The sequence below is a fragment of the Myodes glareolus genome, chromosome 1 (genome assembly GCF_982192425.1).
Source record: "Myodes glareolus chromosome 1, mMyoGla1.1, whole genome shotgun sequence".
Lineage (NCBI taxonomy): Eukaryota > Metazoa > Chordata > Mammalia > Rodentia > Cricetidae > Myodes > Myodes glareolus.
Window position 1 is genome coordinate 28,673,727 of NC_142026.1, and position 17,772 is coordinate 28,691,498.

Genomic DNA, 17,772 nt, shown 5'->3' on the forward strand with positions numbered 1-17,772 from the left:
TAGATTATATTTAATCCAATCTCTTACATAACTACTATCGTTTTGGATTGTTGTCAATTCCAGTGGAATTAGAATTTCTCAGAACTGTTTGCTTTGTTGGCCTGCATGGCAGTCCCAGAAGGGACTTGGAAGGTACTTAATGATGGAGGGAAGGTTTGGGAACCTCCACCTAGAGTTGTACAGTGGATAACGTGTACTACTACCATGATCAGATTTTCCTGAGATTCTTATGTACACGAACCTATTTTTAACATTCATCTTTTCTCACTCATTGCCAACTCTGGGCTCAAATACTTCAGGTTCTTGCCTGTTTTAAACATGTCTTCAGATCTCTGTAATTCAGGTTGAAATGTCTGAAATAAAGACTGTATCATTTAAGGATAGAGTAGCTTGTTTGTTCTGGGAAACTCCCAATTAATATTTTAGGATTATATGTTAAAAATTAATTTAATTCCTCCTTAATTCCATGGAGATGGTTTGATGAAATCCATATTTATTGCAATGAATGAGTCAGTATAGACAAGATACAACAAAAAAGGCATGTGAGTGCTCCAGAAGTGTCAGATATTAATCTGTTAGTTCTAGAATTGAAAACTATGAAGCTGTGCTTTGCCTAGGATCACATACTCAAATGTTCTATTTCTAGCTCTTCAGTTTGCTACTGCTTTTTTTGTGCACAGGAGATATAAAATATTGGTGCCTTTGAATATCTGAATGTCAACTAGTCTATGTAATAAATGAGTTCATACTGTGGGATCGTGTGGTTTATATCTTACACATGCTCCGTGTTCAGCAAGATCCTCCAGTATTTTTGCTTTGTGTTAGTTTTACTCCAGAGTCTAGGCTGGATGGAACCATTGCCATATATTCCTCTTGCCATGTATTCCTATGGCAGAGGAACACCAATATTTAAAATGCCTGGTCCAGAAATAGTAGAGAATCAGTTACCTGGCTCCACACAACCAGAAGAGGATCAAGAGGTGCAGTCCTCCCAAGTGTGTGTAATCAAAGGTAGTAGGATCTATTTGCTAAGTGGCATTTGTGGCTGTCATTCTGGATTAATTATACTCATTATATGTTGCATGCTGAGTAACTATTTGAAAAATTTATGCCAGTGCTTGTGGGATGAGCTTCTACATCATTTATAGCAAACTCATCCTAATTAATGAAAACAGAATTCAGAAGTAACTGAAAATGATCCAGATGGTCATCAAGGTCACCCTTGGTTATATAATCTTGCTTTAAAGTACATTCTGTGATGCAAAGTAATTTTGTTGTTTTTCAAATTAAGTTGATGGTGCAATGGCATAGTTTTTGTAAGTGGGAGGCTAATGATGTTATATTTTAAAGAAATATACAGGGATTTATTTGGCAATATTTGTAAAGCATAAGAGTTTATCACTAAGGGTAGTATTATGATACTGCTACCTGCTACTGCTATTGTTTAGATTCTCATTTTTTTTTTTTTACTTTAAGAAGCCAATAGGTCTACTGTATCCCATATCCAGTAATAACTTAGGACATATTTGTTACTGTCTTATGAATTTAAGTAATATATACCAGGCAGAAAGATTTTGTACAAAGGTCTATTGAGAGAATGATGGTAGCATTGGAGAACCATATACATTGTAGTGCTTTGAAACTTACAATGTAAGAGAAGAGGTAGGCTGGTAGAAAAAACGTGGGGGATGGTCTCAAATCATGAAATGTCTTGCTGCATATGAAAGTTCTAATAGTGACATATAGGCACTGGAAAGTCATGGAAGACTTTTCTGGCGAGGTGACAGTCATATTTGCTTATTAAAATATTCTGGTTAATAGGGTGAATGACCTAAAGGAAAAGAAAAAAAGTGGGAGATTGATGGGAAAATTTGTTCAGAGATCCTTAAGGAGAGATGGTAAACCACAGTGGCATTGACGAATTCAAGGAGGAGATGAACTTAGATTTTAGTAAACCCAGTGATTGGATGTAGTAAGTAAGGTAGAAGGCAGAAACTAGAATGAGACCTATACTTTGTGTTTAGGTTATTGAGGGCACAACAGCATCATTTGCTATGGTGGGATCTGGAAAAGGGAACAGGCTCAGAGGCTGTGGTAGGAAGAGTTCATTTGACCTTGAGTGTGACATGCATAGGAACATAGGAACATGTAAAATTGTAAAACTAGAGGGGAGTTTCTCTTAGGATTTAGAACTAAAGTGTAAGACCTTGACTAGTGGTAGATGTTTGGTTGACCTCAGTGGCACTTAATTAAATGGGGATTTTATGGAAAGATAAAAGAAGGATGGAACCTGGGAAGTACTGAATCACTGGGAAGTATCGGCAGAGGAAGAGCATCCAGTGAAGGAGAGTGAACGGTGTGGATAGAGACACATAAACAGACCACTCCAGGAGAGAATGTGGTACTGGGAATGAAGACAGGGGAAATCTGAAGGAGGAATAGTTGCCCTGAGCTCACAGGAGCAGAAAAATCTTCCTGCGAAGTTAGTTTTGGTTAATATAGAACATCTGTGATATTGACTATTGGAACATATTGATGACCTATTTCGGGTCCTTTTTGATCAGGCTATATATGGATCTTGCAGATGAGGTTCTAAGTTAAGTGTTTTGGAATAGAGACCATATTGTCAGCCTTATGCCTCTGACATGTCTCTCTTTAGTATGACTCAGCCCAGCTTCTCATTCTGTTTCTCCTTCACGGTCCTTGAGCTCTGTTTTCATGCTTAAGGCCTTTGTCATTAACTTTAGCAGTGGTAACTTGAATTGATCTTTGCAGTGATCATAAAAAGGACAAGTATTTCTCTACTTGACTTTGAGACAGGGTCTCAGATAGCCCAGGCTGGTCTTGAACTCACTATGTAGCTGAGTCTAACCTTGAACTCCTGATCTTTATATCCCCACCTCCCAAGTATTTGACTACTGGCATTTGTACCATCATGCCTGTCTCCACCATGTCCTTTTAAGGCTACATGGGGACTGATTGTGTCAGGGTAAAGAATGTCCTGGCAGATAGTCATCAACTAGACGTTGGTGCTTGAGGCAAGTGACAAAATACAAGGCTACAAATATGATGTGAGTACAGTCAGGAATAAAGGAGATATCTTATAGGCTGGCACAGAAAAAGGAGAATGACCAATATCAGTGGCTTGAAATATATATTGTTATTAGGGGGAGTGTGGTGAGCCATCATGCTGCTTTGCCAGTGGACTTTTGTTGAAAACTTACAGTGAACCAGACATTGTGGGTGATCTTAATATGGTTCTGACTACCAGCACAGAACATAAAAAATGATGTGAGGACTGTTAGGAGCAAGGATGCTATTTGAATAGTGCTATTCCCTATGCGAAGTAGAGAAGTGAATTTGTCAGACATAACAAATGCCTTAGTGTAATAGGGCTAATTATCCTGAGGAACTCAGCTTGAGAAAGTTAGTCTAGTGTAGCAATGCAGAGGAAAGTGAGGTGACAGGGAGCATCCTGGGTATGATGGGAGTATCAACAGGATTACCAACTAGTCCTGGAAAGGGCCAAAGAATGCTTTTTGGAAAGAAATTTTGGGAGGAAATAAAGACTGATGAGAAAATTAAGTATAGAGTGGATCAAGGACCAGAAGACTTGATATAAAAAGAGCTCAAGCTGCTTTAGATTCAGGAGTTTTCATACAGCTGTATGATTTACATGGGGAAGCTAGTAGCCGGAGATACATCATCAGCTTTGTTGAACTTTCTCCCCAGGCAGTGGCGCAAGCAGATTGTGCGCTTGAAAACCCAGTGTTTTAACACATTTTCTGTTGCTATAACAAAATATATGGAAACATTTCTAAACAAAAGAAAACTTGTTCTCTCAAAGTCTGAAGAGTGAAAGCACAGACAGGTTCAGTTGTATAGTGAGGGGATTTTCTGCTCCAGTGTGGCTCTTTGTTTCTGCCTCTGGGCTCACTTCTTGATTTGAGCCTCACAGTCATCCTTATGCTTTGTCACTTGACTTAGGCATTGGCCTTTATGTGATTATTGAAGGCAGAAAACAGGAAAAGCAGAGAGGGTGCTGTCTGTAAGAAGAGGGAGGGCCTGCATGACCTAACCAACCACCCGGAAAGTCTTACCTCCCTAATGCGGTCACTCTGTCAATGTCTGAGTGAAGAGGGTGTGTTTAAACTGTAGCAGCATCCACCAATGGTTCCAGGAAAAGAAATAACCCTTCACGAAGAGTTGTAACACATCTGTGAACACATGACACATGGGGAAGTGAGGTCTCATGTCTATAATACACTGTGATGGTATCTTCAGTTGGGAAGTGCTGTTGTCTCAGACCTTTGGGGTAAGGTCTGGTTGTCTTTGGAAAATGAGGGGTTGACCATTGGCAGCCTGCATATGTTGACCTTGGACTTTCAGCCACTTCTCTCTAATTTGCTCTTGGTGTTAGGTATGGTATTCCCTTTGGGTAAATCTGAATGCTGGCAGCTCCAAGTGTGGTCCATGTACTTGAAGCTCCACACACTCTCAAGATCTGTTCTCAAGACCCAGTGGATAAGAATCTGCATTTAACAAGAGCCCTGTATGATCTGTGTGAGCATTGGTATTTAAGAAGTGCTTATACAGATGATTAAATAAAACTGAATGATATTTCCTTTTATATATTATTTCCTTAAAATAGTATCTTCAGAAAATGTGGTATATTTCCACAATGGAGTACTACACAACAGAGAAAAATAATGACATCTTGAAATTTGCAGGCAAATGGATGGCTCTAGAAAACATCATATTGTGTGAGGTAACCTAGACTCAGAAAGACAAATATCATATGTACTCATAAGTGGCTTTCAGACATAAAGCAAAGAAAAACCAGCCTACAATTTACAACTCCAGAGAACCCAGACGACAAAGAGAACCCTAAGAGAGATATACATGGATCTAATCTACATGGGAAGTAGAAAAAGACAAGAGATCCTGAGTAAATTGGGAGCATGGGGACCATGGGAGAAGATAAAAGGGTAGGGGAGAGGAACAGAGAGGAGCAGAGAAAAATATATAACTGAATAAAAACAATTAAAAAATTAGTATGTTCCAAGGTGCATCTGTGCTGTAACACATCAACATTTTGTCCTCTTTGATAGCTGTATTACAGTCAATGACTGTACCACAGTTTATCTTCTCACCAGTTGATAAACATTTCTGTAGTATTGTGACACTTCTTTACCTTTAAAATAAAGAATTAATGGAAGGAAACACATATATACACATTTTTTTTTAGCTGAAGGAGAGCCCTCTGAGGTTTAAAGTGATGATACAATTTCCCTGTGTAGGTCTAGGTGCTCCCTGCAGTCTCTTCCTCCCTTGCTCCCACCTTCTGCAGTTAGCTGCAGCAGATGAAGGAGAGAAAGAGAGATGTATGATTCTTACAGTTGTAGTCAGAAAAATGTTTATTGACAAAAGGTTAGGTTGATCTGTCATGGATTGTTTTTATTCCAAGACTTCTGTAACCTTTCTCCATTTTTCAGAGACCTTTTAAGTTCAAGTGGTTATGTCATTTCTCTTCATAGTCTCCAGTTTCATTCATTTTTTTCCTGAAGAATTACCTCTTACATTGTGTCTGTAATGATGCATGTTTTCTATTTCTTCCAATTAATTGAGAGCATGTTTTAGTATATTTTGAAATCTTATTGAAAATAAACTTTAAATGTTTATCACTTTTGCATAGTGTAGACCAAAACACCCGCGAGAACAATTCAAAAGAGGGAAGATTGCTTTGGGAACATGGATCCAGAGGGTTCAGCTCGTGACTTCAGTGGGTGCAGGCCATGGTTTCAGAGGTTCTGTGTAGGGTTGCTTGGCCCCATGTACATGGTGTCTTGGCAGTGTGGGTGTATGGAGGAAGCTGTTGACTTCATGACATGAAGCAGAGGACAATCTCTGGATTTGGTATAACTTTCAAAGGCACACAGTAGAGACTTATTTTCTCAGCTAGGGACCAGGCTTCTAATATGTGAGCCTATGGGAGACATTTTCTAATCAGACAGTAGTAGTTATTTTTGTGTCTTGAAATGTTGACAGTCTGAAATCCCTCCCAGGAACTTGAGCATCATATCTTTCCATTTCTGTGCGATACTTCAGTGACATAATTTGGAGGGCCTGAAAAGAGGTGATAACTTCTTTTTCTTTATCTGAAAAGGTAAAAATTTAGAAGGCAGTATGAAATGTTTAAGTTACTATATTTAAAGATTAGAAAAGAGACTTCATTTTTAAGTTCAGCTACCTACACTGTCAAAAATATTATTCATAATTGGAGTTCATTTTTGGATTGGGTTGTTTCCTTGCTGTTCAGTTTTTGTTTTTAGTTCTTCATATAGTCTAGATACTAATCCTCTGTAAGATGTATAGCTGGCAAAGTTTTATCCTATTATGCAGGCTGCCTCTTCATTTAATTGACTGCTTTCTTTGCTATACAGAAACTTTTTAGTTCATGAAATCCAGTTTGTTGATTATTGGCTTTATTTCCTGAGCAGGGAGCCTATTCAGAAAGTCTTTACTTATTCCTATATCTTAATGTGCATGCTTTATTTTTTTTCTCTATCAGTTTTAGAGTTTCAGTTCTTATGTTGAGGACTTTGATCCATTTGGAGTTGATGTTTTTGCAGGGTGAGAGAGAAGGATCTAGGTTCTTTCTTCTTCCTGTAGACACTGAGTTTTACTGTTACTACTTGTTGACAAGATGCTGTCAAATATCAGATGGCCATAGTAGTGTGGTCTTGTATCTGGGCCCTCAATTCCATTGATCTTTGTGTCTGGTTTTGTGCCAGCACTATTTACTTTTCTTTCCATTACTATGACTTTATAGTATTACTTGAAATCAGGTATAGTGGTATCTCCACCAGCATCCCTTTACTTAGAATTGCTTAGGTTATCTGTCTTTCCATATAAATTTTAAGATTTTTTTCTGTTTCTTGGAGGAATGTATTAGTTTTTTGATTGGGATTGCATTGAATATGTAGATTGCTTTTTGTAGGATGGCCATTTTATAATATTAATCATATGAATCCATAATCATAGAAAGTCTTTTCATCTTCCAGTGCTTTCTTCAGTTTTATTCTTCAGTATTTTAAAATTTTTATGGTGAAAATATTTTTCACATTTTTTGTTAGGGTTATTCCAGTGTGTGTGTGTGTGTGTGTGTGTGTATTTTGGGGCTATTGTGAATGGGTTTGATGCCCTCATTCTTTCTCAAAAACGTTGTCCATAGTTATATAAGAAGGCTACTAGTTTTTGTAGGCTACTTACACATCCTGATTCTTTGATGAAAATGTTCATTAGTTCTAGGAATTTTTAATGGCTTCTTCAGGGTCTTTTATGTATGGGATTATATCATCTACAAATATACTTTGACTTCTTTTCCAATCTGTAGTTCTTCTATTTAGTTCCCTCCATGGGTAACAGGCACATACATGGTGCACACACATACATGTAGGCAAAACCCCCATATACATAAAAAAGACTTGCTTCAAGCCCTAGTATGTGATCTATTTTAGAGAAAGTCCCTGGGCTGCTGAGAAAACTGGGGATTATGCAGTGTTTGGATGGACTGTTCTATAGATATCTAAGTTTGTTTGATCTATGATATCGCTTAATTCAAACATTTCTCTGGTTTTTTGTTTGTTTGTTTTTTTTTTTTTTTTTTTGTCAGGATGGCCTGTCAGTTAGTAGTCATCCACTACTGTTATGCTGGGGCTAATCTGTGACTTTTCTTTTAATAGTATTTTCATGGGTAGACCTGTGTTTGACATATAAATTTAGAATTGTAATGTTCTTCTGATAGAGTGCTCTCTCATTCAGTATGAAGTGACCCTTATCTTTTCTCACCAGTTTGGTTTGAAGCCTTTTTTTTTTTTTTTTGTCAGATGTTAGGTCTGTGACACTGGTTTGTTTCCTAGGTTCATTTACATGGGTACCCTTTCCATCTTTTACCCTAAGGTGGACCTGCACTGCATTTCTTAGAGGTCACAAGTCGTTCTTATTTATTTTTTACTTATTTGAGATAGAGTTTCCTCTGTCCTGGAACTCACTCTATAGATCAGAGCCAGCCTGCCTCTGCCTCCCCAGTGCTGGGATTAAAGGTGTGCACCACTACCACCTGGCTTCGTTCCTCCCTTTAAAACTTTTTAAAGTTATCATTTTTTTTAGGATTTTAAAAATGAGTACTATATTTACATAATTTCATCACCTCCCTCTTTCTCGTCCACCACTTCCTGTGTCCTCCTTATTTCCTCTCCTCCCTCTTAAATTTCTGACTTCTTTTATTACCTATATATGTGTGCACATGTGTGCATGTACACACACACCCTGCTGAGCCTGTTTAGTGTTTCTCATGTGACTGCTTGGGATTGGATAGCCTACCAGGACTACTAGTAGAAAGCAGCATGAGAGAAATACCAAAGTCACATCGAGAGACGGACCTTGCATCAAGAGAAGAGCTGATTCTCCCTTTCTCAGTAGCCACTCACTGTCTATAGCTCTTCATCTAGGGTGGTACCTGTGAGATTTCCCCCGTAGGGCTTGGCAAGTCAAATGATATTGTCACAGTGTAGGTCTTACTTATGCATCTGTATTTCTTAAGACTTCATGGGTGTCGTCTCCTATATATAAATGATACTCTCTCACAGTAGACCTCCTGGTCTTCTTAATCTTTCTGTCTCTCTTGTTCAGGTTCTTGCTTTTTTGATGCAGTCTTTACTTTTGGACTGGGGGAATTGAGACCATTAATAGTCAAAATTATTATTGAAAGTTGTATATTGCTTCCTGCCATTTTGTACTATTTGTTTTCCCCTTGTTTAACTATTACTCTCTTGTGGTTTTTTTCCTTTTTGGGCTTTATGCTTGAATTTTTTCTCTTTAGTCTGAAGGATCCCTTTAAATATCTTCTACATAGCTGTCTTAGTGCTCATAATTCCCTTTACTCTATTTTTATCTTGTAAAGTTTTCATTTTTCCTTCAGTTATGACAGATAGCTTTGCTGGATATAGTAGTCTGGGTTTACAGTTGTCATCTTTCAGAACTTAAAGTACATCATTCCAGGCCCTCTTTGCTTTTAAAACAATAATCTGCTGTTGTTATCGCCCTGCCTTTGTGACTTGATATTTCTCTTATGCTGCTTTCAGTGTATTTTCTATGTTCTGTATATTTTATGTTTTATATATAATATGACATGGGAGCTTCTGTTTTGGTCTGCCTATTTGGTGTCCTAAACTCCTCCTATAGCTGAATTGACATCCGTTTTCCTAACTCTGGTACATTTTTTGTTGTTGTTGTTGTTATAATTCTTTTGAAAATGTTTTCTATGACTTTAGAACAGGATTCTTCTATGCCTATAACTTACAGATTTGGGCCTTTTAGAATGTAGCATGTATCTTGGAATTCCCATTGGTACCTTCTTATTATTTAATCTTGTCTTCATTGGACTTTTCCAGTTCCTCCACCATGTCCTTTGAGCTCAGATACTTTGTCTTTTCCTGATCCACCAAGCTTTAGTTATGAGACTTCTTATACTCCTCTGACATGAAGTTCCTCTTTAATGTATTTCTTTTTCTTAGTTTTAACATGTGATTTTGATTTCCCTTTCTTACACGTCAAGCTTCCGCCCTGAATCTTTCTTTCTTTCTTTCTTTTTTAAAATATTTTTTCCTGCATAGGTTTCTGTGTGCTTTTGTTTACACATTGTAGTTTGAACTTTTTTTTTAATTTAAATGATGTCCACAATTCATTTGTTTATTCAACTTGATTGGCTGAATATTGGCTGTATTTGGCACTGGCTTAGGCCCTGGGATTGTAATTACCATCTTCAGATGCCCTCGGTCAGCTTTCAGATCAGTGCAGAAATCATCAGTAAATAGAGGATCCACAGTGCTTTTGGACATGTTGCTCAACAGAGAGTTGAACATTGAGGTGACCGAGATGCAGGAGCTTGATGGAGGTGATTGGACAGCTCTGCCTAGTAGAGCTTGTTCGAGTTTCTTATGATGGATGATATTTGAGATTCAGGTTGAGAGTTTGCCAAATCAACCTTTAGGAGAGAAGAAAAACTTTCAGAACCATGTGTATAAAGATATAGAAGCATTCGTTCCTTTAAGTATAAACTGGTCATGGTAGGGACTGGGTATCTCTGTCTTTATAGTAATAATGTCTTGTCAGAATATAGTCTTGTCATTTCAGGCTGGGATTGCATTCTAGGTCCTTCACTTCCTGGCTCTGAGCTTTGGAGTGTGTGGGGTGTGTGGGGAAGCTATTAATTATAAATGGGGTGTGTGTGTGTGTGTGTGTGTGTGTGTGTGTGTGTGTGTGTGTTGATGAAAATTAATGACTTAGAATTATCTAACATAGTCCTTGGGAAGTCATGGATGCTTCTAAAGTGTGTTTCATGTGTTCTTTTACTTTTCTTGTAGTTTGTAGCTTGTGGCTACCTGATACCTGGCATACAGTAGGCAGGGAGTAAATATTTGTTGAATAAGTCCAGTATTTTGCAGTATTAGAAAAGCATCTGGTTCATTTTATTTGATGTAACATTTTGTGATGAGAAAGAAAGAGCATATGGTAAATTCACTAAATTTTGTGATCTGTTGAAGCAATTTTTTTTTTTAAAAGAATTAAGTCTCATTGATGGGGAAACAGCAGAAGTTCAGTCGGGTTTTGTATGTGTTTGTATATGGGAACTAGATATAATTTTCCCCTTTGTATGTAAAATATAAACTATTCTGTTTTCTTTCTTCCTTTTCTTCCTTCTCCTCCCCTCTCCTTCCTTCCTTCTCCTTTCCTTTCTTCCCTTCCTTTCCTTCCTTCCTTTCATTTCCTTCCTTTCCTTTCTTTCCTCCCTTTTTTTCTTTCCTGCCCCAAACTTGCTGTATAGCCAAGGATAACCTTGTCTCTGCCTGGAGTGCTGGGATTACAGGTATGTACTTTCATGCCAGGTTTTGCATAGTGCAAAGGATTAAACCTAGAGTTTATTATAAAGCATCTTGTAAAAGATACAAAAGCAGCCAGATGATGGAGTGGTATGGAGCGTAACAGAAGTTATATCATTTGTTAGGTATGAGTAGACATGGGGACTTATTTTCAAAGACTTTGCCCCCTAAAATCCATCTTACTTTTATTAGATACCTTTGGAGGAAATATTGAGCAAGGACTTTTAGCCCAGTGCACACAGAAACCCATATACTATATCACTAGGTTTTTAGAAAAGAAAAAAAATATAGTTAAGTCGTGGAAATCAGGAATTATGAGCTCAAATATGTCTATGGACTAGTTGATAGCAGAGGAATTTTAGAAAAGGACAGGGCAAAACTCTTTGTTGATTTGATGATGAAAAGATATAGTTTTAGGTGTGTGTGTGTGTGTGTGTGTGTGTGCACTTGTGCAACTATTGATAGTTGCCACAGGCTTCCTCATAAGTCCCCATCCTTTTTGATTGGAGGAGTTATGTTTTGCTTCGGGGATTTTGAGCATGCTATGTCAAAATGCTGTTGATTAGATAAGTTAATTTCTTTACCTATCCGTTCTAGAAAAGTCGATTTCAAGCTGTTCTTGAGTGGATTATCTAATTTTTCCCCAAAAAACAGTTTAAACACTTTATTATCAGATAAATTTATGGCAGTGTGTGCTGAGTCCTAAACTGATTTCTAGAGATTGTATTTTTGTCTTACTTTCCTTTGTTCCTGTCCAACTTCTGGCTGCTTCCATTTGGTGGGAAGGAAATTCTTCAGGGGCTGGTCATATGAGATGAGGGACTGTTGTCCTTACAGCTTCATGGGAGAAAAAGGCGAAAAAGACAGGTGACAGGAAGGCTATGTGCTAGGTGGGGTTTTCTTCTTAGGCCTGTAGTTCTATAGGCATAGCACTTTCTGGCAAGTCAAATCTCTTAGCATGGTCTGGAAAGATTGCTCAGCAGGTCCCAGATTCAGTTCCAGGCATCTACATGGTGGTTAACAACTGTTTGTAACTCCAGTTCCTGGGGATCTGACACCCTCTTCTGGCCTCTGTGGGCACTGCATGCATGTGTACATAAAATAAAAACTCAAACCTCAGCAGTTTCACGTTTTGTGTTAGTTGTTGCATGAGCTTAAAAGTAAGGAGATGTGAGCCAGGTGGTGGTGGCTCATGTCTTTAATCCTAGCACTCGGGAGGCAGAGGCAGGCAGTTATCTGTGAGTTCAAGGCCAGCCCGGTCTACAAGAGCTAGTTCCAGGCCAGCTCCAAACTACAGAGAAATCCTGTCTTGAAAAACCAAAGGAAAAAAATGGTAGTTTTGTGCAGTGTAGAAAGCTAGAATTTTGGTGGTCCTGTTTCTTCATCTTGTATATGGTTATACTGATGTGTTTACTTTGTAAGAGTTTATCATATCAGACACTAGGTTTGTGTACTTTTCTATATGCAAATAAACTGAGTTATACTGACTAAAGGTATTTAAAACAGGAGGAAAATTTAATGGTATTACTCTGTACTACTTTTAATTAGTACACAAATATAATTGTGTTTTAATAATTTATTGTTATTTTATATACATTGGTATTTTGCCTGCATGTGTGAGGGTATCAGATCCCCTGAAACTTGAGTTATAGACAATTGTGAGCTGCCATGTAGGTGCTAGGAATTGAACCCAGGTTCTCTGCAAGAGCAGCCAGCACTGTGCTATCTCTCCAGCTCTTACAATTGTGTTTTAATTGAACTTATCAAGATGAGCACAGCAAATTTGACTACAAAGTTTTGATATTCCTTTTCTAGCCTTGCTCCCCCCCGCGTGGTGATTTCCTATTTTTAAAAATTTTATAGATTTTTATTGAGCTCTAAATTTTTCTCTGTTCCCCTCCCTGCCTCTTTCCTGGCCTTCAGCCCTCTCCCAAGGTCTCCATGCTCCCAAATTACTCAGGAGATTTTGTCTTTTTCTGCTTCTCATATAGATTAGATCTATGTATGTCTCTCTTAGTGTCCTCATTGTTGTCTAGGTTCTCTGGGATTGTGATTTGTGGGCTGGTTTTCTTTGCTTTTTGTTTAAAAACCACCTATAAGTGAGTAAATGTGATAATTGTCTTTCTGGGTCTGGGTTACCTCACTCAAAATGATGTTTTCTAACTCCACCCATTTGCCTGCAAAATTCATGATGTAGTTATTTTTTCTGCTGTGTAGTACTCCATTGTGTAAATATACCACATTTTTCTTAGCTGAAATTGTCCACTGTGCCCGACTTTATGTTCTCCAGTGGAATATCCTTGTCATAGGTTTATTTGTTTGAGTACCTTCTTCTAGATTGGTTTCCTATGTTGCAAGTTTTCCAAGGCTCAGGCTGTTAAACTCTTTGAGTTGTACCCCTTCTTCAGAGTGTTGAAGCAAGAGCTGGGATCTGTCTACACATGGGCTAATGGTTAAGTCAGACACTGATGACAAAGCATGTGTGGGGTAAGTCCTCCATTCACTGATATACTGACTTAGTGGTTAAGAATGTTTAGCAACTGTTAGGGCATACAAGCATATTTGTTCCATAAAGTGTGTGTATATGTATTGAAAAATTACATTTATTTATTTGTATGTGTGCATGTGTGCCACAGCCCACATGTGGAGGTCAGAGGAAAGCTTGTGAGAGTTGGTTCTCTTTCTATTATGTGGGTCATCAGGCTTGATGGGAAGATCATTTACCCACTGAACCATCTAGCTGGCTGTGATAATAAATGTTTTTATTTATGCTTATTTAAAAAGGTAATTTTATAATTTAATGACTTATTTTTCATTCTTATATCTTTGATGCCGAGTTCATAGTTTTGTATTTTTAAAAGTTAGGAATATTATAACAGTGCTTTTAGAGTAAAACATCTGTCAGTATTTCCATTATAAAGTGTAATTTTAAAGAGTTTAAAAGTTAGCTGTAAAAATTTGTTCTTGGCTGATACTTAGTATACAAAAATCTCAGCCCGGGTTAATTTCCAGAATTTTTGCAGCAGCATAAGCTAAGGTTACGTAGTCGAATTGGCATACATGAGCTCAGTTTTTGTTTCTATCAGCATAGGGGAGGATGACAGATTAAAAATGAAAAACAGTATGAACTTTTTTTCTTGAGTTGTATTCATAGAAAACTGTTGGTTTAAAAAATGTTACTATATCATCTTAAAGGTAACCATTGCTTGAATATAAAAAATTGAAGCCGGGTGTGGTGACACACACTTTGAACCCCAACACTCTGGAGGCAGAGGCAGGAAGATCTCTGTGAGTTCAAGGCCAGAATGGCCTACATAGTAAGACCCTGGTCTCAAACCAACCCAACTCAACCCAACTCAACCCAAACTGTACCACGAAGAACAACCTGCAGCCAAACTCCTTTGGGATCAGGCTACTGCAGCTCCTTTTAAGGTCAGCATTCAGGGCTGCACAGTGACTGTGGTCCCAAACACCTTTTGTTTTGTTTTGTTTTTTGTTTGTTTGTTTCTTGTCCTAGTTTGTTGAAAGGTAGCTTTCCATTTGTTACATGGCTTAGGTGTTTGCAAAGGAAGCCAGAAAATGCTGAAAAAAGGTCATCTTTATGCACGGTTGGAGACTTACCCAGTGAAGCTTGAGAGCATTCGGTTAATGTAATTTTCCTACTAAATTTCTAGGCAGGTCTTAACTTGAAGCTATGAGTCATAGTGTAGATAAACTTTTTGCTTTTATGTTATTGCAAATGTGTATGCACATACAGTTCTGATGCATTTTGCAGCTCATGGTCAGGTTTTTCCTTTAATTATTTTCTAGGGTTTCTTCATAGTTAAGCCCTATAAATAGGTTCCCTCCAGAATAATTTCATATAAGGTAGCTAGACTAGCTTTTAGTTGACAGTAGATGCCTCTTGATTACTGAGTCGTGAAAGTACATGCATATAAAGCCATTAGGGAACATTTGAAATCTTTTCAGTTTTAAGTGAAACATGACTTTCTATGAAATATGCATTAGAAATAATACTGGGTTTTATGCATTCATTAGAAATATAGTATCCATGGTGGAAAAAGAAATACTTTCCTAAAGACATGCTTCCTCCCTCCACAAGCACACTGATTTAACACTGCCCTCATACTATAAAGTAATGATGCTATACTACTCTTAGGGCCAAAGGAAGTAAAAATAACAGCAAACCCTTATTTTCTAAACCCAAGCAACTTCATTAAACAAATGTATTTTGAGAATCATATTGGAGTTCTTAGGAACTTGCTCTAGGTACTTCATGTCATATTGACCAATGAATGGGGCACCATGCTTTAGTGGACAAAGCCCCCCCTCCCCCATTGACTTCAGAGACTGTTACGTGTTGTTCTCTCTGAAATCATCTTTGCTGAGATGCTATCACTTTTGCCTAGCTGGTTTTAGGTGGCTTACTTTAAGAGAGATGGCCGCTCATGTTGTCAGGACTCATGAGAACTAAGGGCTAGAATCTTAAGTGTGGATGGCGTAGTGGCATTAAGCAAATGTTTGATTCACAGATCCTAAGAAGTATGTGTGATTCTGTATAGAGATGCTCTTTGGAAAAGAGCAGATCATGTTCTTCTCAGAGGCATAAATAGTTGTTCTCATTATGTGCTGAGAGGTAATTTCTTACCATTATTTATTTAGTTTAAATTGCAGTGGATCTGTTACATAGTGCTTTCACTGGAATTACTCTTTTCCTAAGAAAACCTGTTTACTTTTAGCAAAGAAATACAGATTCTATGAAGACCTCTTAGTGAACAAGAAACAGTAAACACTCACACACACGCGTGCGTGCGTGTGCCCGCATACATACTCCTCCACCCATATTTCATGTATGTCCATGAAATATCTCCAATTTCAGTAAAACACCACAGAGTTTGTTGTAGTTTTCCATTTACATCTCTTTTCTCTGACACGAGAAGTCCGGATTCCATTACCTAATACATATTTCTGTGAAGAATGGCATGGAGATTTTGATTAGATTGCATTGACTCTGTATATTGTTTTTGGTAAGATGGTCATTTTCATATGATTGAACCTACCAAATCCATGATCATCTGAGGTCTTTCTATTTTCTAGGACCTTCTTCGATTTCTCTAGAGTTTTAAAGTTTTCTTTGTAGGATTCTTTGCTTCCTTATTTAATTTATTCCAAGTGGTTTTTAATCTATCTATCTATAATATTACTGTTTACCTTTAGATAGGGTTCCTTTTTAGTTCCTTCTGACATTTTACTCATGCATTGCCTCTTATGAACATGAAATAGGCCATCGTGTCTCTGGTAATACCCTCTTTTCTTGAAATTTCTTTTTGTCTTAAACCCCCAGCCCAGGTAATTATTTGTGTGTGTGTGTGTGTGTGTGTGTGTGTGTGTGTGTGTGTGTGTGTAGACCAGAAGTCAAACATTTTTCTTTATTACCTAGGAGCCATCCACTTTGTTGTTTCGTTTTGTTTTTTGAGATAGGGTCTCTTACAGGGATGTGGGTCCCACTGATTAGGGTAGATTAGTCAGCAAGTGAGGCCCAGGGATTTACTTGTCTCTGCCTTCCCAGTCCCAGATTATAGGCATATTCCATCATCCCTAGCTTTTTTTTTTTTTATGTGCGTGCAGGGATCAAACTCATATGCTCATGGTTACATGGCAGGCACTTTGTTGACTGAGCCATTGCCCTAACCCCACTATCCCCGCTAATTATTCTTAGTCTCTTAGTAGAGATCATCCATATGGAATATGCCCAACCTGGAATATGACCCTTATTTCAGTGCCTGATGTTCTCTTGTCCTCAAATACTTTTTACTATAACTATCTGATTTTCAGAAATGGTCTGCAGATTAAATTTATATTTCATTGAGTTCCAGGATATTGAAATATATCCGTGAGATGTGAAATGCATTTGCTGCAGGTTGGTATGATTGATGTGAGAGAATTGAGGTTAGATACTACTTAAGTCCCTACATAAGTAAAAACCTTAGATGTAAATGATCTTTATTTTAGTTGACAACTTATCAAAACATTTAGGTTATTTTCTTTCCTGGGTAGTATTATATTCCTGTTTTGATTCTGTGTCAAAAATCGTTGTGATTCTAAAAGGAGTAATATTTGATTCAAGCAAACATTTACAGCCTTATGAGTAGACTTTCGGGAATACAAACATGGAATTTTCTTTAAAAAGAGTACTAGTTTTATCATTTCTAAGGAAACTTGGATCTTTTTTCTTTACGAGGAGGCACACATTGTTCATATACCTCTGACATAGGGGAGTTTCAGTCTAGTCTCTGTGGGCATGTAGGTCATATAACTGATGGGATAACTATAAAAAACTTGGTGAAAGTAAAATATTTTAGAACTCACAACAACCAAAAATTAATTAAAAGCCCCTTATTGAGTTCCAAGTGTTTCTGGCAGTGTTCACTAGTGTTTCTTCATACGACTTCAATGAAAACTTAGTTCTGGACACACATCATTTGCTCTTTGTCCTGCACATGCTGTCATGCCACACAGTAGTGAACGCTGGTATGAACAGTTTACCTCAAGTATGAGGTTACTCTTTATTATAAATTGTATTTTTATCTGTACATAAGAAGTTTTCTCCTTTTTAGAAACATGTCTTAATGGTAGAAAATTAAGACTGTTAATATTTTCCTACTGTCATTCCTCAACATAGAAGTATTAAAATTAGTATATCTTTGAGTTGGATAAATGTTAGAATGTTTGATTTTTTTCAAAGTTTATTAAATTATAAAAGTTTCCATTTCCGCCCCTCCTCCCAACACCCTCCCATTCCCCCCACTACCTCTCCTCCTCCCTCTCC

The 17,772-nt window shown here is 37.6% G+C and overlaps 1 protein-coding gene across 5 annotated transcripts in view; it reads left to right on the top strand.

Annotated features, from left to right (window-relative positions):
• Dis3l2 (DIS3 like 3'-5' exoribonuclease 2) overlaps nt 1-17,772 on the top strand; it is a 329,266-nt gene that overhangs the window by 60,105 nt on the left and 251,389 nt on the right. For 4 of the 5 annotated variants that reach the window (XM_085697205.2, XM_085697193.2, XM_085697203.2 and 1 more), the window contains exon 6: nt 10,889-10,930. The exons of the other annotated variant lie outside the window; for it this stretch is intronic. In XM_085697205.2, coding sequence (XP_085553331.2) covers nt 10,889-10,930 — 42 coding nt within the window. The remainder of the gene's footprint in view (nt 1-10,888; nt 10,931-17,772) is intronic. 5 annotated transcript variants of the gene reach the window in all.